Source organism: Neoarius graeffei, chromosome 6 (assembly GCF_027579695.1).
Source record: "Neoarius graeffei isolate fNeoGra1 chromosome 6, fNeoGra1.pri, whole genome shotgun sequence".
Lineage (NCBI taxonomy): Eukaryota > Metazoa > Chordata > Actinopteri > Siluriformes > Ariidae > Neoarius > Neoarius graeffei.
In genome coordinates, this window is record NC_083574.1 from 51,724,378 (window position 1) to 51,748,308 (window position 23,931).

At 45.3% G+C, this 23,931-nt stretch overlaps 1 protein-coding gene across 1 annotated transcript; it reads right to left on the reverse strand.

Annotated features, from left to right (window-relative positions):
- Nucleotides 1–13: 13 nt before the first annotated feature.
- Nucleotides 14–23,719, reverse strand: LOC132888293 (solute carrier family 12 member 3-like). Its single transcript, XM_060924364.1, is given in 18 exon segments — nt 14–24; nt 245–382; nt 944–987; nt 989–1,037; nt 2,563–2,692; nt 5,154–5,258; nt 5,260–5,306; nt 5,788–5,850; nt 6,111–6,245; nt 9,105–9,216; nt 9,300–9,401; nt 9,863–10,002; nt 10,105–10,200; nt 10,946–11,021; nt 11,342–11,361; nt 11,364–11,448; nt 11,549–11,840; nt 23,715–23,719. Coding segments are annotated over 18 exon segments (1,650 nt in total).
- Between the last annotated feature and the right edge of the window lie 212 nt (nt 23,720–23,931).

Sequence of the window (23,931 nt, forward strand, 5' to 3'; positions counted from 1 at the left end):
TCTCCAGAATCTCTCAACCTGTTCCTTTTTAAACAGGAACCAATCAGGTGCGACCTTAATTAGATGAAACCACGCCTCTAAGCGCGGCTTAATTAGATGAAACCTTAATTAGATGAAACCACGCCTCTAAGCGCGGCTTCTGTGAGCACTCAAAGTCGTCACACCATGTAATCAGTATTTTTTTTTTTTTTATCATGGGTTGGAATGCATGGTTGCCTTACAAGGCTTCTGGTAGAGCATATACTGTATCCCAATAGGAAGAGCACTATCCCAATGGCAATGAGAGAGGCCCACCAGGTAAGCAAGAACATGATGACCACTGACACCACAGCGCCCACTAGAGACGGCCAGTTGCTGTAAAACCGAAATGAGGGACGCCAACCTGTCCACATAGATGGGAAATAACACATGTTAGCCTTGCAATTGTTGAGTTAATTATTAAGTTACTATATATGTGGGGCGGCACGGTGGTGTAGTGGTTAGCGCTGTCGCCTCACAGCAAGAAGGTTCTGGGTTCGAGCCCCGGGGCTGGCGAGGGCCTTTCTGTGTGGAGTTTGCATGTTCTCCCCGTGTCCGCGTGGGTTTCCTCCGGGTGCTCCGGTTTCCCCCACAGTCCAAAGACATGCAGGTTAGGTTAACTGGTGACCAATTGACCGTAGGTGTGAATGGTTGTCTGTGTCTATGTGTCAGCCCTGTGATGACCTGGCGACTTGTCCAGGGTGTACAAGTCGCCCGTAGTCAGCTGGGATAGGCTCCAGCTTGCCTGCGACCCTGTAGAAGGATAAAGCGGCTAGAGATAATGAGATGAGATGAGACTATATATGTGACTGCATTGAAAGGAGCCTCAGCCATTATCCACCAAGATACCATACTAGTGTTATTCTTTACACATTTTATTATTTATAAATAAATTGAATTGCAGATGAAAAGTTTCCATTCTCACCTGGAGAGCTGGTGATGGAGGCATGGAAACAGCTGAAGTTGATTGGAGTGCAGGGAAAAGTTGGAGATGATAGGAGCAATAGTATTCAGCTCAGCTAAAATGTATTTTGGATGGGAAATGTCAGTCTATCTTACTTATTTCTTAGGTGCACATAGAGATTGTAGTAAATCAGAAGTTAGTGCAGAAGCAGCTTGTAACCATAGATTTTGTGGGGAAGAACAACATAGACTCAAACAAATTTAAGCTGTCAAATACATCAAAAGGAATCAGTTGAGGTGGTTCGGGCACCTTGTTAGGATGCCCGCTGGACGCCTCCCAGGGGAGGCTCTCTGGGCATGCCCCACTGGGAGGAGACCCCAGGGCAGACCCAGGACACGCTGGAGAGATTACATTTCTCAGCTGGCCTGGGAATGCTTCGGTATTCCCCCGGAAGAGATGGTGGAGGTGGCAGGAGAGAGGGAAATCTGGGCAGCTCTGCTTAGGCTGCTACCCCCACAACCTGGACAAGTGGCAGAATATGGATGGATGGATGGATGGATGGATGGATGGATGGATGGACTGTCAAATACGACTTAAGCTACTATCTCGTGAATTTTTAGAGTAACCCACATTTTAAATGTGTAGAAATTATCCACTAAATAATCCCCCTTTCCCTCTTCCAATTTTTGTAATATGTATATCATAAATATGTATATACATAAAAAAATAGTCCTGTGCAGTACAGACACACTGTACTGCATAGTGTGTCTGTACTGACACACCCTTGCATTTTGCCTTTGCTTTTCTTCCATTTATTTGCATAAAAACAAAATTTTGGTGGCCACGAAGTATTTTTAAACTATCCCAATTTGGCATAAAAACCACAATGCTAGCAATCCCATCATTACTTGTCCTGTCTGCTGCACTGGGCAGAGTAATTCCTGCCCCAATGGGTTTCTGTTAGCACTAGTTGCAGTTCCTGTTTTTGACCAGTAGGTGCAGGAATAACTCCATCCATCTATCCTGTTCTACAGGGTCACAGGCAAGCTGAAGCCTATCCCAGCTGACTATGGGCGAGAGGCCCTGGACAAGTTGCCAGGTCATCGCAGGGCTGACACAGAGACAAACAACCATTCACACTCACACCTACTAATTAACCTAACCTGCATGTCTTTGAGGAGTGAAACCCACACAGACACGGGAAGAACATGCAAACTCCACACAGAAAGGCCCTCGCTGGCCGCTGGGCTCGAACCCAGAACCTTCTTGCTGTGAGGCGACAGTGCTAACCACTACACCACCGTGCCACCTGCAGGAATAACTCCACAGGGCTAAATGGGGCAGTGAGCATGCTGTCCCACATTTGCGCAACATATAGGAAGGAAAGGTAAAGATGAAGAAAGGTGACAAAATCAGTGGAACAATGGCTTATATCTTTCAAACAGCATTAAAAAAACATCATTCATTCAAAAGAGGCAACAGAATTTTAAAATGTATGGAGTTGTAAAGAAGGACTTTATGAAGCTTAACATTTATTGAACAGCTGATAGAAGTATACAGGAGGGCTCTGCCCCACAAGCACCTATGGATGAGCTGCCACGGAGCTAGTGCTTCTGAAATATTTTAGTATTTATGCTTACCAATGAGAATGAAGCTGACAGCAATGATGTACGTTAAAAGAGAGCTTCTGTATGGCTCATCGTTCTTTCCGTAGGCCTTTCCAAAAAAAAAAAAGTCAATCCCTGGATACAACTTGTCCTTGCAAAGATGCTAGATGAAGACAAAGTTTACTACATTTATAATTTGATTCCATTGATAAGACATCACATTTACACTTGGAACTACACGTAGAGGGCGGCACAGTGGTGTAGTGGTTAGCGCTGTCGCCTCACAGCAAGAAGGTCCGGGTTCGAGAAAGGCCGGCGAGGGCCTTTCTGTGTGGAGTTTGCATGTTCTCCCCGTGTCTGCGTGGGTTTCCTCCGGGTGCTCCGGTTTCCCCCACAGTCCAAAGACATGCAGGTTAGGTTAACTGGTGACTCTAAATTGACCGTAGGTGTGAATGTGAGTGTGAATGGTTGTCTATGTGTCAGCCCTGTGATGACCTGGCGACTTGTCCAGGGTGTACCCCGCCTTTCGCCCTAGTCAGCTGGGATAGGCTCCAGCTTGCCTGCGACCCTGTAGAAGGATAAAGCAGCTAGAGATAATGAGATGAGATATATACACACTGAGTGAGCGACAGTTCTGTGGGTGGAAACGTCTTGTCGATAAGAGAGCTCAGAGGAAAATGGCCAGATTGTTTTGAGCTGCCAGGAAGGATATAGTAACTATTTACAACCATGGTGGAGCAGAAAAGCATCTCAGCATGCAACAGTAGAAGACCACACTGGGTTCCACTCCTGCAGCCAAGAACAGGAATCTGTTCTTAATCTGTAATGATTTTTTTTCTACTTCTTTCATCAATGGTCTGTTTTCACTTTGGTTAATGGTTTCCTACATTACCTATGCCATTTGACTACAGTGGTGCCAGTGGGATTTAGCTCTTGCTTCATCTCTATCTAAAGAAATAACTGACGCAGGGCTTTAGTACTTTAATCTGTCCAGCTCTCTTACATCTGTACACTTTATATGCTCAAACGGATCAGGTTCTAAAGCTTCAACTTTCATTCTAATATTGCAGTCAATAGCCTCAAAGTAGATCGTTAATAATTCTATCCACATTCACTGGATATGAGCAATCGCATACTCTAATTGGCTACTTTACTACTGGGCTATCAACTCATATGCCGTGAATTGCAACAAACAAAATGGCAGAGCGTGTTGCTGAACTAACTGAGGACGAAATAAAAACTCTACTTGAAAACAAAACCCCAAAAATACAAAAAAAAAGTACCAAAATACAGAATGAAAGTATTTGACAAGCTTTTTTCACAAATTGCTACGGTCATTTCACCGGTTTGTTTACATTCTAAACAGAAATGATTTTATCGGATGTTTTGTGTAATGTTTTTATTTATCAAATTTTAAAAAATGCTCTGTTTCTCAAAATCCAGTGAATGAGGTTATAATAAAACAGTTATTCCACTCAGTCTCAGTGTGCATGGCTTAAAGCCAACTTGGTGCTACACACCTCATCGGCTATCAGCTTATATACGACTCGATTTCATGGAATAACTGTTAAATACAGTTAAAGTCCATAAAGCCCCACAGTTATGGAACAGCCTTCCAAGTAGTGTTCGGGAATCAGACACAGTCTCAGCGTTTAAGTCTAGGGCGAAAACATATCTGTTTAGTCAAGTCTTTTGTTAATGGTGTTTATGAGGTAAAGGAGAAGATCTGGAGGGTCCTCAGACATGGAGTGTTTTGGTAAACTGGGATGTACAGTATGGATGCAGTCAGTCCCCCACTCGCTTGCTCACTCGAGTTTGTTGACGGTGTAGTGGCTGCTGCTTTATGTCCCGGGGCTCCCTCATGCCTGTGTTACCTTCTGGCTCTCCCCTTTTAGTTGTGCTGTCATAGTTAGTTTTGTCGGAGTCCCTGCTTGTACTCAGTGCAATATGTATACTGTTCCTGCTTATTCAGGTGACATTGGGCATACCTAACAACCTGTTTTCTCTCTCTTCCCCTCCCTCCCCCCATCTGTCCCTCTGAGTTACATGTCGGTCCTGGGATCGAGATGCTGACCTCTTCTGCTCCTCAGACCTGCCTGATCCATCCTGGTGCCCTGTGTCTGGTTGGAGTCTCATCGCGTCACTCCTGTAGAGGACGGCCCCATATGGACAGTTGAAAGTCACACTTGGAAGATGCTCTGGACACTTAAAGTAATGTTTTTATGGCTGAGGACTACAGTTGACTTGCTACCTTTAGGACTGCAGTTGTCATGAACAGTTTTGCACTCAAGTTTCCATCAATGAAGAGTTTATAACATCAACGAAACTGACTTCATGTTAAAACTGTTAATGTTATAGTCATGCTGTCTGTTGTTGCCCAAATGAGGATGGGTTCCCTTTTGAGTTTGGTTCCTCTTGAGGTTTCTTCCTCATGTTGTCTGAGGGAGTTTTTCCTTGCCACCGTCGCCACAGGATTGCTCATTGGGGATAGATTAGGGATAAAATTAGCTCATGTTTTAAGTCGTTCAAATTCTGTAAAGCTGTTTTGCGACAATGTCGATTGTTAAAAGCGCTATACAAATAAACTTGACTTGAAATACATATGGCTACCTGGTAATAATTGCTAAGGCCATACCGTAAGTGCAGATCTTGTTGGCAGTGCAGTCACAAAAGTTCCAGCCATATTTACAGGCAGTCCCCAGGCAGTCCTCACCATCAGATCCAGTGATAAAGAGTGTCACTGAGATTACCAGAAGCATCACGCACTACACATGAGCCTGATACAGGGGAAAAACAAACAAAAAGAAAACAACCTTATTTCAAAATGCTGACAGTCAGGAAATATTTTCTTTCATTCATTCATCTTCAGCTTTATCCTACTCTGGGTCGCACTGTGCTCAAAGAAGGAATACACCCTGGGTCGAATACCAATCCATCACAGGGCACCATGCATGCACACATATACACTCTAGTTTCCTCCCAACCATGAGCATGTTTGTAGGTAGAGGGAGGAACCCAGAGAGCCCAGAGGGAACCCATGTGGACATGGAGAGCATGCAAATCTCCACACAGATTTAACCCAAGCTCAGGCTCAACCCTGGAGCTATGAGTTGGGAAATCTAGCCACTGTGTCACTGTACCACTCCAGGCACAATCTTGATGCACTTAAATGTCTAGTGACAAGCATAAGTGTTGATCAAACGAGAACAACAACTACAGTTATATGATTTTTCCAAAATATATGCTGCTGCCGCTTACCAATGGTTGCAGAGATGATGAGATAAGATATGGTGGTCCAGAAAATGACCAGCATTGTGGGTCCTATGAGCCACATTGGGGTCCTATGAGGATGTGTGTGTTTGTGTGTGAATGTGTTAGAATATGCAAGCATATACAGAAAAACAATTGAAATAGACACATGTGTGTGTCAAAGGGATTTCGTGAGATATCTCATCTCATCTCATTATCTGTAGCCACTTTATCCTGTTCTACAGGGTCGCAGGCAAGCTGGAGCATATGCAGCATAAAGGAGTGCATAACTTATGAACAAATGAATTAATGGGTGACTGAAATAGCTAAACTTGCCTTCAGGTCTCCAGAGATATTGGCTCCTGCAAGAATGCCTGTGGCTGAGGGAAAGAAGATGGAGAATATGCCAAAGAAGCTGCCTTCTGGCCCGCGCCAGCTGGGCACGAAGTTTTCTGCAAAAATATCCACTGGTAGGCACAAGCAAAAGCACACTGTGAGACATGTGCACTTTTTTATATATATATATATATATATATATATATATATATATATATATATATATATATATAGAAATAAAAGTGCTGTCAAAAATGTCGCGTTATTAACACGTTAACTTGACTCAATTTTAACGGCGATAATTTTTTTATCGCGAGATTAACGCTCTGTGACATGATGCCACGCCCTGCACAGCCAGAGTCCTCTGCCCTCCCCCGAAGAGCCACGGTGCTCGGCTTAGGTTTCGTTTTCCCATCAGCGGCTCCAGCCCCACTTTGCAGTGGCTGTGACAAGACGCGTTATGCTCTGCAATTAAAAAAAAAAAAGACATTGGTACAACCAGTGTTCGAACTATGCCGATATTTTCGGGGGGGGGGGGTCCCTTTTTTTTTCCCTTGGGGGGGTGCTTGCGCTTGTCTCAGAGCGCGGATCTCCATCGTGCGCTCACTTCGGATATGCAAACGCTTCCCGTTACACACGATTGCTATGTCAATAAACATCATTTTGCCAATATTTTAGAGACCCCCCAACATTTCCCAAATCATGTTTTCAAGGGATCTCATGTCTGTTTCAGGGGATCTCGGATCCCCCGAGTACCCCCGTAGTTCGAACGGTGAGCAAGCCCATTCACTTTATGCTGATAAGAGAATTTACAATGGTTTTTCATGTGACAAAAGTGTGTGATTAAATTGCGATTAATCGCGAGTTAACTATGACAGTCATGACATTAATCGCGATTAAATATTTTAATCGCTTGACAGCACTAATATATAAAATCTCATCATCTCTAGCCGCTTTATCCTGTTCTACAGGGTCGCAGGCAAGCTGGAGCCTATCCCAGCTGACTACGGGCGAAAGGTGGGGTACACCCTGGACAAGTCACCAGGTCATCACAGGGCTGACACACAGACAACCATTCACACGTCAATTTAGAGTCACCAGTTAACCTAACCTGGATGTCTTTGGACTGTGGGGGAAACTGGAGCACCTGGAGGAAACCCACGCGGACACGGGGAGAACATGCAAACTCCGCACAGAAAGGCCCTTGCCGGCCACGGGGCTCGAACCCGGACCTTCTTGCTGTGAGGCGACAGTGCTAACCACTACACCACCGTGCTGCCTATATATATATATATATATACACACACACACACACACACACAGTGGTGTGCAAATGTTTGGGCACCCCTGGTCAAAATTGCTGTTACTGTGAACAGTTAAGCAAGTTGAAGATGAAATGATCTCCAAGACAAAGTTAAAGATGACTCATTCCCTTTATATAAGCAAAAACTTAAAAAAAAATTTTTATTTTCATCTTTTACATTTTCAAAATGACAAAAAAGGACAAGGGCCCGAAGCAAAAGTTTGGGCACCCTGGATGGTTAGTACCTAGTAACACCCACTTTGGCAAGTATCACAGCTTGTAAACACTTTTTGTAGCCAGCTAATAATCTTTCAGTTCTTACCTGGGGGATTTTCACACATTCGTCCTTGCAAAAGGCTTCCAGTTCTACAAGTTTCTTGGGCTGTCTTGCATGCACTGCTCTTTTGAGATCTATCCACAGATTTTCAATGATGTTTAGGTCAGGGGACTGTGAGGCCCAGGGGAAAACCTTCAGCTTGTGCCTCTTGAGGTATTCCATTGTAGATTTTGAGGTGTGTTTTGGATCATCGTCTTATTGTAGGACCCATCCTCTTTTTAACTTCAACTTTTTTACAGATGGTGTGATGTTTGCTTCCAGAATTTGCTGGTATTTATTTGAATCCATGCTTCCCTCGACCAGTGAAATGTGCCCTGTGCCACTGGCTGCAACGCAACCCCAAAGCATGATCGATCCACACCCAGAGCTGGAGAGGTGTTCTTTTCCTAGAATTTGGCACCCTTTTTTCTCCAAACGTACCTTTGCACATTGTGGCCAAAAAGTTCTATTTTGATTTCATCAGTCCACAGGACTTATTTCCAAAATGCATCAGGCTTATTTAGATATTCATTTGCAAACTTCAGACCCTGAAATTTGTGGCTAGGACGCAGGAAAGGTTTTCTTCTGATGACTCTCCCATGAAGGTCATATTTGTTCAGGTATCGCTGCATAGTAGAACAGTGCACCACCACTCCAGGGTCTGCTAAATCTTTCTGAAGGTCTTTTGCAGTCAAACAGGGTTTGTTATTTGCCTTTCTAGCAATCTAACGAGCAGTTCTTTCAGAAAGTTTTCTTTATCTTCCAGACCTCACCTTGATCTCCACTGTTTCTGTTAACTGCCATTTCTTAATAATATTACAGTCTGAGGAAACAGCTACCTGAAAACACTTTATGTTCTTGTAGCCTTCTCTTGCTTTGTGAGCATCAAATATTTTATTATTCAGAATGCGAGGGAGTTGCTTAGAGGAGCCCATGGCTGTTGATTTTAGAGACAAGTTTGAGGAGTCAGAGAATTTATACAGCTTTGAAATCTGCATCATCTGACCTTTCCTAACGAAGAATTTGAACAAGCCACAGCTCAATAAGCTAATTAAGGTCTGGAACCGTGGTAAAAGTTACCTGAGAACTCAAATGTATTGGGGTGCCCAAACTTTTGCATGGCATTCCTTTTCTTTTTTCACTCTCCAATTGTACAAAACAAAAATAACACACAAATCTAGCAGAAAATGCTGAAAATAAATGTGTCGTCTTTACCTTTATGCCTTTTGGTGATCAGTTCATCTTCTGCTCACTTAACTATTCACAGTAACAGACATTTTCAGTAAGGGTGCCCAAACTTTTGCATGCCACTGTGTATGTGTGTGTGTGTTGAGAAAAATCATATAATCCACAATCATGCCATACCCTGACCTCTGTAGCTGAAGAAGCCTTTAGCTTGCTTCTGAGGAGTGGCAGGGATGATGGCACCAACAATGTAGTTTGCGAAGGAAACCATGATAACCAAGAAGAACAAAACCTGGGCCTGATGAATTGATTAACAATACAGCTTGCTCAGGTCAGGCTGAGAAATTCATAAGCATAATGCTCTTTCATTCTGACACAGACCTTGGACTCCCACTTCATACCAGCGAAAGAAATTGCCAGCTGACAGGTGACACCAATGATGCGGATGTCACTGAGGGGGTCTACAATGCTTGTTCCATTCTCCTAACATTGGATAAACATTGGAAGGACATCTATCCATCCATCCATCCATTATCTGTAGCTGCTTATCCTGTTCTACAGGGTCGCAGGCAAGCTGGAGCCTATCCCAGCTGACTATGGTACACCCTGGACAAGTTGCCAGGTTATCACACAGCTGACACAGACACAAACAACCACTCACATTCACACCTACAGTCGATTTAGAGCCACCAATTAGCCTAACCTGCATGTCTTTGGGGGACACTGGAGCACCAGGAGGAAACCCAAGCAGACACGGGGAGAACATGCAAACTCCACACAGAAAGGCCCTCGCCGGCCGCTGGGCTCGAACCCAGGACCTTCTTGCTGTGAGGCCACAGTGTTAACCGCTACACCACCGTGCCACCCCCATTGGAAGGACAGTTTAACACAAATATTGTTCCAACAGGAATAGGAAACTCAGTGATTCGATATTTTAAGTCCACCTGCATTAGCACTTGTACAGTCTCAGCAAAGCCTACAGTGTGCATAGCTACAGCCACTGCATTAGCAAACACAAACATCAGTCCAGTGGATCCTCCCAGCTCTGGACCCAAACTGCGTGAGATCAGGAAATAAGTGCCACCTGGGGAAGAATTAAGGAGAAAATTATGAAAGTTTCTGGAGAGGTTTGTATTGTGTTACCACATAATGGAGATATGCTGAGTAAAATGAGTAAAAGCCCTGCCTCCTTTGACTTTGCCATTGGTAGCAACAGCAAAGGTAGAGAGGCCAGTGATCCCAGTGATGCAGGAGGAAAGCAGGATAATAATCCAAGTCAAACCTTAGGAACAAGAAAAACTCCATTTATATTCAAACAAGTTACCAACATAAGTGTCCCAAATGGAACAGACCAGAATACCCTTTGAAATAGAGTATAAAATATTTTCTTTTTTTTTTTTTGGAAAAATCTGGTGCTGTGTTCAGTGGTGTAGTGGTTAGCACTCGCCTCACAGCAAGAAGGTTCTGGGTTCGAGCCCAGTGGCCAACAGGGGCCTTTCTGTGTGGAGTTTGCATGTTCTCCCCGTGTCCGCGTGGGTTTCCTCCAGGTGCTCCGGTTTCCCCCACAGTCCAAAGACATGCAGGTTAGGTTAACTGGTGGCTCTAAATTGACCGTAGGTGTGAATGTGAGTGTGAATGGTTGTCTGTGTCTCTGTGTCAGCCCTGCGATGACCTGGCGACTTGTCCAGGGTGTACCCCGCCTCTCGCCCGTAGTCAGCTGGGATAGGCTCCAGCTTGCCTGCGACCCTGCACAGGATAAGCGGCTACAGGTAATGGATCCTGATGTACTTTTAGTCAGGTTATTTTGATATATTTGAGAATTATAATTTGAAATAAAAAAAAAGGATTCAGGGACATAATTTGGATGTTTTATAATTCAGTCATAGTTCTTACACATACACATCACTTTCGAAATTAAGTGCCCTAACTTTAACCCAATACTCATACAATCATAGCACCCATTTGCTTACAAAACTAAGCTTGAGTCAGGGTTGCTGGAATTAAAAAAAAAAAAATGGCTGATGTACCAATTCCAGCTTGAGATGTGATCGAAGGAAGCCTCAGGTACAGAATCACTCCCCAGAAGTTGAGCATACAGCGAATCTGCTGGACAAAATCACAGATGTTCCAAGTTACAAGACAACTGTTAAAAGTCAGGTTCTGTTCCTGTACAAGCAATCTTGAGCTCATGAAGGCTGTTTTCACTATTTAAGTACATGCATAATAATTGGTTTGATGCAAAAGTATCCAAAAAGCCAAGGATAATAGAATTTTCAATTATAGTCTCATCAGCAAAGACTGCAATTTATTCCAACCCCAATGCTCAGCATGGGAATTTCATATAATGTAGTACGCACAGTAATATTCTTATGATTCTTATTAGGAATATTTTACACTGTCGATGAGCTTTAATTACCCCTTACCATGACCCCCTGCGCCCAGAGCGAGTGGGCTCTGGAGGAGGTTCTGCAGGCTCTTCATCATCAGGGTTCTCTTTGTTACCACTCATCTCCTCATACAGAGGTGGGAGCTATCATCCTACAAGATGAAAGTGTTTTAAAATTACCTTATATAAATACTATTTCTCATGTTAAAGCTCACATGAAAATACACTTTTAACAAATTCATACCCAACATGATCGAGTACCATCTACCTCCTGGTTGGAGTGAAGTTGAAAGAGAGAGGGTTGTAATTTTTTCATTCTCTCAAAACCCTCTGTGTTGGCATAAAAGTCATAACTAGGTAGAGAATCTAGTGCATCATATCCAGAGAGCACAGCAGAGCCACACGAGGTCACTCCATTTAGGTCATGACTACCATTGTCCTCTATAGTGTACTGACGGTTGTCTCCACCATTGAGTGCTGGAGAGGCAGAGTATTGGCCTCTGAATGAAGTGAGGTTGATCATCTCATCATGTCCTCTGAGATTAGCTTATGGATATCCTGATTACACACGGAATCCCCAAGAAAGTAGTATGAGCAATTGAAGTACTTTACAAAGATACCTCTGCTAAAGTTCTTTCTCTGGATGGTGATACTAATGGGCCTTTTCCACTACCCTTTTTCAGCTCACTTCAGCCCAACACGGCTCGCGTTTCGACTACCTCAGAGCAGCACGACTGAGCTCACTTCAGCCTTACTCAGCACCCAAAACTCGCACGGTTTTGGAGTGGGGCTGAAGTGAGCCCAACCGAGCCGAGTGGGGCTAGGGGCGTGAGGAGACACTCCCCTGTGCACTGATTGGTGAGGAGGAGTGTCCTCACATGCCCACACACGCCCCGTGAGCACGCTGGGATCTTAAACCACCATCTGTAAACACCGTAAACCCGGAAGAAGAAGAATTACGACAAAGAAGATTTCGTACACAGTCCGTATCGTCTGTGTCCTCATCGTCTTCACTGAGAAGGAATTGAAGAAGTTCCCTCTCTTTCTGAAGCCTTATGTGCCTCGCCTCATCTATACGCTCTTGCCAGTATCTGTTGGCGTTGTCGGTGACAACAAGCCACAGCACCAAGACCAGCAACACTAACGACTCCATGTCCTCCATGTTTATTGTTTACTATCCGGGTCGTGAGACTACCGCTTAAAAGCTCACTGATGTCACTGTTTGCGCCGCCTAACGACATCACGTGATGTCCACCCACTTTCGCTGTTAGGTTTATATAAGTATTATTCTTGACCAAGAAGGCAGTAATATATTTGTGACAAAATTAAGGATTAATTTCTGTCAGTTAAAATGACCTTATGTCTCGGCTAGACATTGTTTGGGAACATTTTGTTTATTTTGATATGAAATGTGTATTTTTGATATGAGATGTGTCTGAATGGCGACAGGGTCTGCGATGATATCACACACACTCACAATGGCCTTTGATATCACACACAACCATAGCCAATGTGTATTGGGAATTAAAAGTTAGATCTAAGATGCATTCAATGATTTAAGTTAGTTTTATAGTTTTAAGTTAGTTTTATAATTACAGAATATAATTTAGGGTTGTTAAGACTTTATGATTCTAATGTTAAGACTTCATGAGTTTAATCCTGAATCCTGTTTGACCTTTCTCTGGTGAAGGAGCATTTCTTTGTTTTGCCAGACATATTCTTTGTTTATGTTTCGTATGACTGTCCTTGTTTAGGTTTGTTCTTATTTTCTTATAACATATCTTTGTTGAAAGATTCCGTATGTGCGTAAGCAATGTTTGTACCTTGCTATCATGTCATATGATCAGAAATATGTTATTCTGTTATGATTATTTGACCTGCCCCAAGATCAAGCTGCTCACTTGCTCGCAAGTCAACCACACACACATACATCTGAACATACCATCAGAACAGTGATGTAATTAAAATGTGACCTGCTCACACACACATAGACACAGATGTCAAAATGATGTCACTCACTCACACCCTCCCATAGACACACACACACCCCTCTCTGAGGTCACATACAAACACACACATTCGACAGACACAATAGCTGTTTAGAGAGATTATAATTTGTTATAAAAGGTGTTTGTGATATTTCATCTTTGGCGAGAATACTGCGATTAAACAGCAGTGAAACCGATCTCTGGTTCGCTGTTTTTTTGCGGTGTTCCGTCCCAGACGTCTGGGTGGTACGAGGGCGGGGGTCCCGAGAAGTAAGTTGACCGATTAACCGTTTCCGACTGGGTGGACCCTAACAATTTGGTGGCCCGTACGGGGATTACTCCCAATCAGGTGAGTAAATTATTTTAATTGATTAATTTGATTGGTTAGACTTCCGCCTGGTTGGTAGTAATAGAAAAAGAAAAACCCAGTTGTTTATTATTTTGGTTATGTTATTGTAATCCTCGTGTAGAGGCACGGGATGCTTTTATTTTGGGGATCCTCGTAGACTTTTGTTTGCGGGATGTTTTTTGGCGATCCTCGTGGAAGAGCCACGGGAAGATTGGTTAAACCTCGTGTAAAAACACGGGAAGGCTATCCTCGTAATTTGTTTACGGGAAGGTGACCCTCGTGAAGTGAAGGAGCTGTCACGAGAAGAGCGCGCTTTTTATGTTAAACCCATAATAATTACCCTAATTAATCTCGGGACTTAGCGCTGTCGCCTCACAGCAAGAAGGTCCTGGGTTCGAGCCCCGGGGCCGGTGAGGGCCTTTCTGTGTGGAGTTTGCATGTTCTCCCCGTGTCCGTGTGGGTTTCCTCCGGGTGCTCTGGTTTCCCCCACAGTCCAAATACATGCAGGTTAGGTTAACTGGTGACTCTAAATTGACCGTAGGTGTGAATGTGAGTGTGAATGGTTGTCTGTGTCTATGTGTCAGCCCTGTGATGACCTGGCGACTTGTCCAGGGTGTACCCCGCCTTTCGCCCGTGGTCAGCTGGGATAGGCTCCAGCTTGCCTGCGACCCTGTAGAAGGATAAAGCGGCTAGAGATAATGAGATGAGATGAGATATCCTATTCATTCCGACTTTCAGTAATTCCGTCATTGCGATGAAACGAGGTACGTGATTGGCCCATCGCTCTATAACAACCAATGAACACGCTTGTTAGATAGCTGTACGTAAGCTCGCTTCAAACAAAGAGTTGAAAGATGGCAGCCTCCGTGATCGAGCGTAAAGATGCACCTGATCATCAGTTTGGTGTGTGTGTTTTTAAAGTAAATAAACATGGGGAAGAAGAAAAAACAACCCAGCTCATTTCTTTCCCCATAATAAGCCTGTGAGTGGTGATGGTGTCACTGCACGTGCGACGGAGTGACGAAGGTTGCCGTGGCAACGGGGCCTCGCGCCATCTGTTGCTTCCTGGATGCGCATGCGCACGGTATGAAAGCTGTGGCGAAAAGGTTAGCATCAGAGGCTAAACCTTCTGAGGAGAAAAGAAGGGGCGGTTTTTATTTCAGTTTGTTTTAGTTACATCCGAAGAAACAGCAGTTTAAATCACGGCTCTAGTCTACAAATCAAAATGGTTACTCAGTGAAAACAAAACAAAAGCTAGAGAGAGGGGGAGTGGTGGGAGTTTTTTTTTTTTTGAAAGTGAGTCTGTGAGGCGGCAGTGATGCTTGACCCCTCCCGCCTCCTCTCACTTTACCTCAGAGTCTCTGCCAACTTCATCACACATTATTTCACCTTTTTCACTCCAAGTTAGTTTTAATTTTCACTCAAAACTTTTCCCACAGCGTGGATGTAAGGTAATTATACACAATTTTGATTTGTTTATTCAATATTAAAATGTTAGTGCAAATAATACATACTTACCAACTTTTCAAAATTCTCATGAGGGAGAAAAGTGCATGAAAGACATTTTCAGTTGGCCGAGGGTCTGATGCGCGGTTGAAATGATAAAAACAGTGGATCCCAATTAATTGCAAACACATTTTTTTGTGAATGTTGTTTAGTGAAAAAGTGATTTTTATTCTTGCATATGAAAATCCTCAAGTGAGTGAACACTGTACAGTTCTGTATATGAGTCAATTTCACAGAAAGCGTTTTTTTTTTTTTGTCCGGACGTGTTTTGTTTACATTTTGAGATTTCTAAAACCGTTTTATGGTCTCATATGATAAAACATTATCAGTTCTACCTTGCATTTCAAAATTTGACTACTTTGGTTCATAAATGTGCATTTTGTAGCAAATCTTAGGGTCGAAAATGAGCAAAAATGGCTGTTCCACTGAAAAGAGACTTTTTTTCAGACATGATTATGTTCCAAAACAATGATCAATCATCACCAAACTTCTCATGAACATCTCTTGTCATACACACTACGACCACACTAAATATCAAAACAGAAATCCAAATATTATGGACGTAGTCTGCGTTAAGCTTTTTCATTTACATAGGCGTCTATGGGGAGGAAAAAGCTTAACGTAGGTTAATGTCAGATAACGGCGACCAATCAGTATCAAACTTCTCCTGCACATCTCTACTCATACCGTCTCCCATCTCTATGAAAATCAATGCCGAAATCCCATTTTTGTGGACGCAGTCAACATGAAACTTTTTTCTCTACATAGGCGCCCACTAGAGACCCTTTTCAGTCACGTGACCTTCGTAAACGCGACCACCATTTTGGACATGTAGCGGACTTCGGCTCGAATTGGTTTGAATGCGAGGAAGGCGACAAACGGAGAACATACAAGAAAAAGGAGCGAGATGCAGAAAACACCTTCGCTATCCAGCGACGTAGGGCATTTACAGGGCGAGCAGAGGGAGAAATAACAACAGTAACGACACATTAGCAATGCCGTACAGAAATAACGGTTTATGGCACAGACTAGACCCCGAAGCCGCCGCCAGGCGCCGCTAAAACCGCCATTTAGAATTTGAGCCGCCGCCAGCCAATAATTTTGTAAGCCAATTTGAGCCGCTATCTAATAAAATTTGGCTGAGCCACTAAGAATTGTGTACATCAAATAATGGGTTTATCCACATCATGAGCTACAAGAAAAGTGACACAAACATGATCAACTGTACACACTAGTAGTAACACAATAGAGACGTATAGGCATACACTGTAGAGATTTAGAACTGATATCACAGCACAGAGAGCCACCACAAGCTTGCCGTTGTGACTACCTGTCTGGCTTCCCGCCCCTCACACCGTTACCACGATACACTGGGGAACCCGGGAACCCACCCAGAGCATCAATCGACTCCGATATCGACGAGATGGCTGCATTCTTTGCCGCTGCTGAGGGAAAGTGTAAAGGTATTTTTTTTGTTTGTTTGTTTCACATACTTCGAGATTTGATAAAAATAAAAAAGTACTCCACCACTCTACTTTCATCGTAGTAAGATAGCTGCCAGTCCTTCACTGGTCATTGCTAGTGAGAGTAGATAGCTAGATGCCTTCCTCGAACAATCCAGACTAGCTTATTATTAGCATTGAACTACAATCTTGCTAGATTTATATTTACAATGAAGTAAGAGACCAGGGGACCTGTGGTAAATATGATTTCACGTTAAATGACCCGTGTGTGTGTGTGTGTGTGAGAGAGAGAGAGAGAGAGAGAGAATAATAATACATCTAAGTACTTATAATAAATAAATGTAATAAATAAATAACTTATAATCAATAAATGCTATCATAAATACACCATTTGTTGTAGTACAATCAGTTTTTTAACCAAACTGTGTTGTGGAAATAGCCTATGTATCTGTGTAACCAGTACACTGCATCTTATAATCAATTGAACGTAGACCATAGGCGTGAAGAAACAGTATCAGCCATTTGTAGCCATAAACATTTTGGTGGCTGCAGCAGCCATTAAGGTTTTGGCTGAGTCAGCTAGCCAGCCAATAATTTCATCAGCCAGCCATTATCCTGAAAACAAACGGCTTCGGGGTCTAGCACAGACCCTTTCGGTTCTCGCTCATCGAGCTGCTACAATGACTGCTTAGACTGCAACAATAATACCTAACACACATTTAAGTATCCGTCGTAAAGACGTGAAACTCGTCGAGTGACGAGTGTGTTCATTGATAAGCTAACACAATCTAAAAGTAGACATACCATCACACTGCCCTGGCGCTGTGTACAGTTACCTTCTATGGTTTGTGCACTCGCTATTTGCCATTACTTTCTCCAACCGCTGTTAGAGATTACAGGGAACGGCCTGGATTTAAGAGACAAATACATGTTCCTCTTGTTTTGAACACTTAGCCCATGTTTACATTAGACCGTATCAGCGGATCATCAGATTAACGTTTTTAAAAGCGATTAGTGTGCACACAGCAACACCAATACACGATTCGTCTGCACACAGCAACACCAATACACGGATACGCTCGGCTCCGCAGGCATCCTGTGCTCCAAATCACTCCGCCCTGAACAGCGAGTGCCCTCTGGAGGGTGTGCACTCCGGCCCTGCGCAGCTCACACAGCGCGCGAGTGAAGTGCACGAGCCACCATTCGGGACTGAGCCGCTGTGTGTGTGATCCCAGCGCAGATCACTTACCACTCGCAAGTGGAAGGATGGCAAGCCTAAAGACAATCGTTTTTTTTTTTTTTTTGTTACATAGTCAAGAGAGGTGTCGGATCACTGGATCCAGTGTAAATAGCTGCCGGAGCCAACGCCCGAGGTTCCGGAGCGCGCTCTGGCTTGCTCCCCCTCAAATTAAGCGCTGTTTGTAGGCAGGGCCGTAACCAGGATTTTTCAAATACTCAGGTCAAACATTGCGATACATCTTATTTGCCAAAAAAAAAAGTCCTAATATGGTGACTTTTCATACATTTTGGAAACGAGTCAAAATCACAAGCCCAACAAGATGAACATGTAGGTGAACATCTCGTCTCGGCTCGTCTCGTCTTCTTCCGCTTTATCCGGGACCGGGTCGCGGAGGCAGCAGTCTAAGCAGGGAAGCCCAAACTTCCCTTTCCCCAGACACCTCGGCCAGCTCCTCGGGAAGAACACCGAGGCGTTCCCAGGCCAGCCGAGAGACATAGTCCCTCCAGCGTGTCCTGGGTCTTCCCCGGGGCCTCCTCCCGGGGGGACATGCCTGGAACACCTCCCCAGGGAGGCGTCCAGGAGGCATCCGAAAAAGATGCCCGAGCCACCTCAGCTGATTCCTCTCGATGTGGAGCAGCAGCGGCTCTACTCCGAGCTCCTCCCGAGTGACTGTGCTTCTCACCCTATCTCTAAGGGAGCGCCCAGCCACCCTGCGAAGGAAACTCATTTCGGCCGCTTGTATCCGCGATCTTGTCCTTTAGGTCATTACCCAAAGCTCATGACCATAGGTGAGAGTCGGAACGTAGATCGACCGGTAAATTGAGAGCTTCGCCTTTTGGCTCAGCTCCTTCTTCACCACAACGGACCGGTAAAGCGACCGCATCACTGCGGAGGCTGCACCGATCCGCCTGTCGATCTCACGCTCCATCCTTCCCTCACTCGTGAACAAGATCCCGAGATACTTAAACTCCTCCACTTGAGGCAGAACTTCTCCACCAACCTGGAGAGGGCAAGCCACCCTTTTCCGGTCGAGAACCATGGCCTCGGACTTGGAGGTGCTGATTCTCATCCCAGCCGCTTCACACTCGACTGCAAACCGCCCCAGTGCATGCTGAAGGTCCTGGTTTGAAGAAGCCAACAGGACAACATCATCCGCAAAAAGCAGAGATGAAATCCTGTGGTTCCCAAATAGGATTCCTTCTGGCCCCTGGCTGCGCCTAGAAATTCTGTCCATAAAAATTATGAACAGAACCGGTGACAAAGGGCAGCCCTGCCGGAGTCCAACATGCACTGGGAACAGGTCTGACTTACTGCCGGCAATGCGAACCAGACTCCTGCTCCGTTCGTACAGGGACCGGACAGCCCTTAGCAAAGAGCCCCGAACCCCATACTCCCGAAGCACCCCCCACAGAATACTACGGGGGACACGGTCGAATGCCTTCTCCAGATCCACAAAGCACATGTGGACTGGTTGGGCAAACTCCCATGAACCCTCGAGCACCCTATGAAGGGTATAGAGCTGGTCCAGTGTTCCGCGACCAGGACGAAAACCGCATTGTTCCTCCTGGATCCGAGGTTCGACTATTGGTCGAATTCTCCTCTCCAGTACCCTGGAGTAAACCTTCCCTGGGAGGCTGAGAAGTGTGATTCCCCTATAATTGGGGCACACTCTCCGGTCCCCTTTCTTAAAAAGAGGGACCACCACCCCAGTCTGCCACTCCAGAGGCACTGTCCCTGACCGCCACGCGATGTTGCAGAGGCGTGTCAACCAAGACAGCCCCACAACATCCAGAGACTTGAGATACTCAGGGCGGATCTCATCCACCCCCGGTGCCTTGCCACCGAGGAGCTTGCAAACCACCTCAGTGACTTCGGCTTGGGTAATGGACGAGTCCACCTCTGAGTCATCAGCCTCAGTCTCCTCAGTGGAAGACATGACGGTGGGATTGAGGAGATCCTCAAAGTATTCCTTCCACCGCCCGACAATGTCCCCAGTCGAGGTCAACAGCTCCCCACCCGCACTGTAAACAGTGTTGGCAGAGTACTGCTTCCCCCTCCTGAGGCGCCGGACGGTTTGCCAGAATTTCTTCGAGGCCGACCGATAGTCCTTCTCCATGGCCTCCCCGAACTCCTCCCAGTTCCGAGTTTTTGCCTCCGCAACTGCCCGAGCTGCAGCACGCCTGGCCTGCCGATACCCGTCAGCTGCCTCGGGAGTCCTGGAGGTTAACATGGCCCGATAGGACTCCTTCTTCAGCTTGACGGCATCCCTTACTTCTGGTGTCCACCACCGGGTTCGGGGATTGCCGCCACGACAGGCACCGGAGACCTTGCGGCCACAGCTCTGAACAGCTGCGTCCACAATGGAGGTAGAGAACATGGTCCACTCAGACTCAATGTCCCCCGCCTCCCTCGGAAGCTGGGAAAAGCTCTCCCGGAGGTGGGAGTTAAAGACCTCCCCGCCAGAGTGCTCGGCCAGACGTTCCCAGCAGACCCTCACCATACGTTTGGGCCTGCCAGGTCTGTCCAGCTTCCTCCTCCGCCAGCGGATCCAACTCACCACCAGGTGGTGATCAGTTGACAGCTCAGCCCCTCTCTTCACCCGAGTGTCCAAGACATAGGGCCGGAGATCAGATGAAACGACTACAAAGTCTATCATTGACCTCCGACCTAAGGTGTCCTGGTGCCACGTGCACTTATGGACACCCCTGTGCTCGAACATGGTGTTCGTTATGGACAAACCGTGACTAGCACAGAAGTCCAATAACAAAACACCACTCGGGTTCAGATCGGGGAGGCCGTTCCTCCCAACCACGCCCCTCCAGGTGTCACTGTCATCTCCCACGTGAGCATTGAAGTCCCCCAGTAACACAATGGAGTCCCCAGTCTGAGCACTCCTCAGTACCTCTCCCAGGGACTCCAAGAAGGCCGGATACTCTATACTGCTATTTGGGCCATAGGCACAAACAACAGCAAGAGCCCTCTCCCCAATCCGAAGGCGCAGCGAGGCGACCCTCTCGTTCACTGGGGTAAACTCCAACACATGGCGGCTGAGCTGGGGAGCTATAAGCAAGCCCACACCAGCCCGCCGCCGCTCACCACGGGCGACTCCAGAGAAGTGGAGAGTCCAGCCCCTCTCGAGGAGCTGGGTTCCAGAGCCCAAGCTGTGCGTGGAGGTGAGCCCGACTATCTCTAGCCGGTACCTCTCAACCTCCCGCACAAGCTCAGGCTCTTTCCCCCCCAGCGAAGTGACATTCCATGTCCCAACAGCCAGCCGCTGTGTCCGGGGATCAGGTCGTCGAGGCCCCTGCCTTCGACTGCCACCCAATCCACATTGCACCAGTCCCCTACTGCTACCTCTGTGGGTGGTGAACCCACAGGAGGTCGGGCCCACGTCAGCTCTTCGGGCTGAGCCCGGCCGGGCCCCATGGGCAAAGGCCCGGCCACCAAGCGCTCGCATACGAGCCCCAACCCCGGGCCTGGCTCCAGGGTGGGGCCCCGGCTGCGTCATCCCGGGCGACGTCACGGTCCTCGGATTTTTCTCCATAGGGGTTTTGGTGAACTGCTCTTAGTCTGGCCTGTCACCTAGGACCTGTCTGCCTTGGGAAACCCTGACAGGGGCATAATGCCCCCGACAACATAGCTCCTAGGATCATTCAAGCACACAAACCCCTCCACCACAATAAGGTGGCAGTTCAAGGAGGGGGTTCATGTAGGTGAACATGTTTATTTTAACAAATTCAAAATTGCACGATCACAAAAGTATTTTGTGCGTGAGTGAGTGAGTGAGTGAGTGAGTGAGTGAGTGAGTGATGGAGTGTGAGTGAGTGACAACGCAATCTAGCCAAGCCTGAATGGACTTCAATTGCTTTTTAAAAAATATATGCCCTTTTCAATAGCAAAATACTAGACGGTTATTGGACAAAACCGACTAAAACGCCACATTCGGAGCCTGAGCCTCACTGGAGATGGGAGTCAATAAGAGGGGCGGGACAAGACTTCCCGAGAGGAGGCTCATCTCCAGCTGGTGATCGGAGGAGGAGCTGTGAACGCGGCTGGGCTCTTCATGATTGACAGAAAGCAGTCAGAGGTGGTACATCATGTTGTAAATAAAATGTGAACATAATAAGTTTGCTACCCGTTTTCATTTCCGTTCGAAAATACAACCAATGATCAAAACAATAGTGTCTTGTGTTCACGTTAGCCTATAGTCTGGTAAGTTAGCAAAATAGCTCAAGTCTCGTCAGTAGCTACCCAATAACTTCATAAACAACAGGTCACGACTGTCCAGCCTTTTCTGATCTGAAACGCACCAAATCAAATCGAGAGAGAGAATAAAAGAGTTTGTGCCGCCTGGAAAACGAAAATCCTATCTAGCTAAGCGGCTTCAACTGTTGTTGCTTGAAATGCTAATTAAAATTGCACTGTTAATGATCATAAGCATTCCGGCACATAAGACTGGCAAAATTAACTCACCTTCTTCCCTCTTTCTTTTTCTCTCACTTGTTGACTTTCCAGAGCTGAGTTTGGTTTGTTTTAGTGTAGTAGACTTCTTCATCTTATGTCAATTTTCAGATTCCACGACTAATTGACAAACTGACTGGCTGCGGAGTCGGACCTTGATGAGAACACTTCTCAACTCTTGTATATCCCGTGGTGCTTCTACTATCGCGAGGCTGACTAATATGAAATGTTTCCAATGTCGGATATTTCAGCTTCGTTTAAAAATGATTATGTGGACTTTATTTTTAGACAAACAAATGAGAACAGGGGGATGCAAGCTGAATTTAGAATTTTCCACCGATCAAAGTCAGAACGATTTTCATCATATATTAATTTCACATTTCTGAGTGAAAAAAAAAATACCGTGGGGAAAAAAAATGCAGAGGACATGACCTCGGTGTCCTCAATGGTAGTTACGGCCCTGTTTGTAGGACACTGCCTCTGATCTGTCCTACAGTCTACCAACAGCAAAGGAACACAACGCTAGCTAATGTCGTTAGCTAATAGCTACTACAGAAGAACAAAGAGGTTACAATGGGTTATTTTAGCCTATTTGGTTACACACTCGCCGCCACAGAATGTTAACAGCAATGTAATGCCTTTTCTGGCTAATTTTATTCGTCTTACCTCCAACAAAGTGGTCACTACACAAGCGCTGGTATGCCGAGGGCTGCCAATCTGTTAATGGCCGCTATCCATCTTCTCCGTCGGGATCCGATAAAATGATAACCCTTGCCTTGTTTGTTGATGGTTACTACATCCAGGTGCACAACAATATAGTGGCATGATGGAAGTCTTGCTGAAAATAAACACTTTCTTTGCTGCCGTTCCTCAATGCTGGCTGTGGTAAACTACTGGTAGTACATGTCCAAAATGGCGGCCGCGTTTGTCGTGACGTCACGTGAAAAGGGTCCATATCAGCTTAATGTTCCAAAACAACGATCAATCATCACCAAACTTCTCATGAACTGTAACTTTTTTAATACTTGTATTTTTATGTCTAATTCTGTTTTAGCTTTTTTTATTCTTTTTTTTTTAAATTGTACTTGAATATCTGTTTATAATGTGTTTCTTCCTCCGTCCATTCACCGCAATCCCCCCCCCCGTTTCTTTCAGCGCGACTGCAATGCATGATGGTATAACATTGCATTATGAAGCTAGCCTAGGCTACTAACCACTAAGCTAATCACTTTTACTGGTTAAAGGGTTAAAGCGTAGAGACCAACGGTAAAGGCCGCTGCTTAGCGATTGGTCAGTTCTTTGGCCAACCACAGACATTAGAAACATGTTGATGGTCCAATGACATTAAATGTTGTCATTTGAAATTGGCGAGAACTTAAGACAGCCTGGCAGCACAGACTTACCTCATTCGTCCCTTTCACAAACTGCAGGAGCTTGTCTTCATCGTGCGTGAAGTGACCGTGTCCTTCTATCGAACATTTTTTTTTATTCATTAACAGTCTTTTTAAAGGCTATTTTGATCAAACTTTTTTTTTATTCATCAACAGTCTTTTTAAAGGCTATTTTGATCGAACATTTTTTTTTATTCATCAACAGTCTTTTTAAAGGCTATTTTGATCA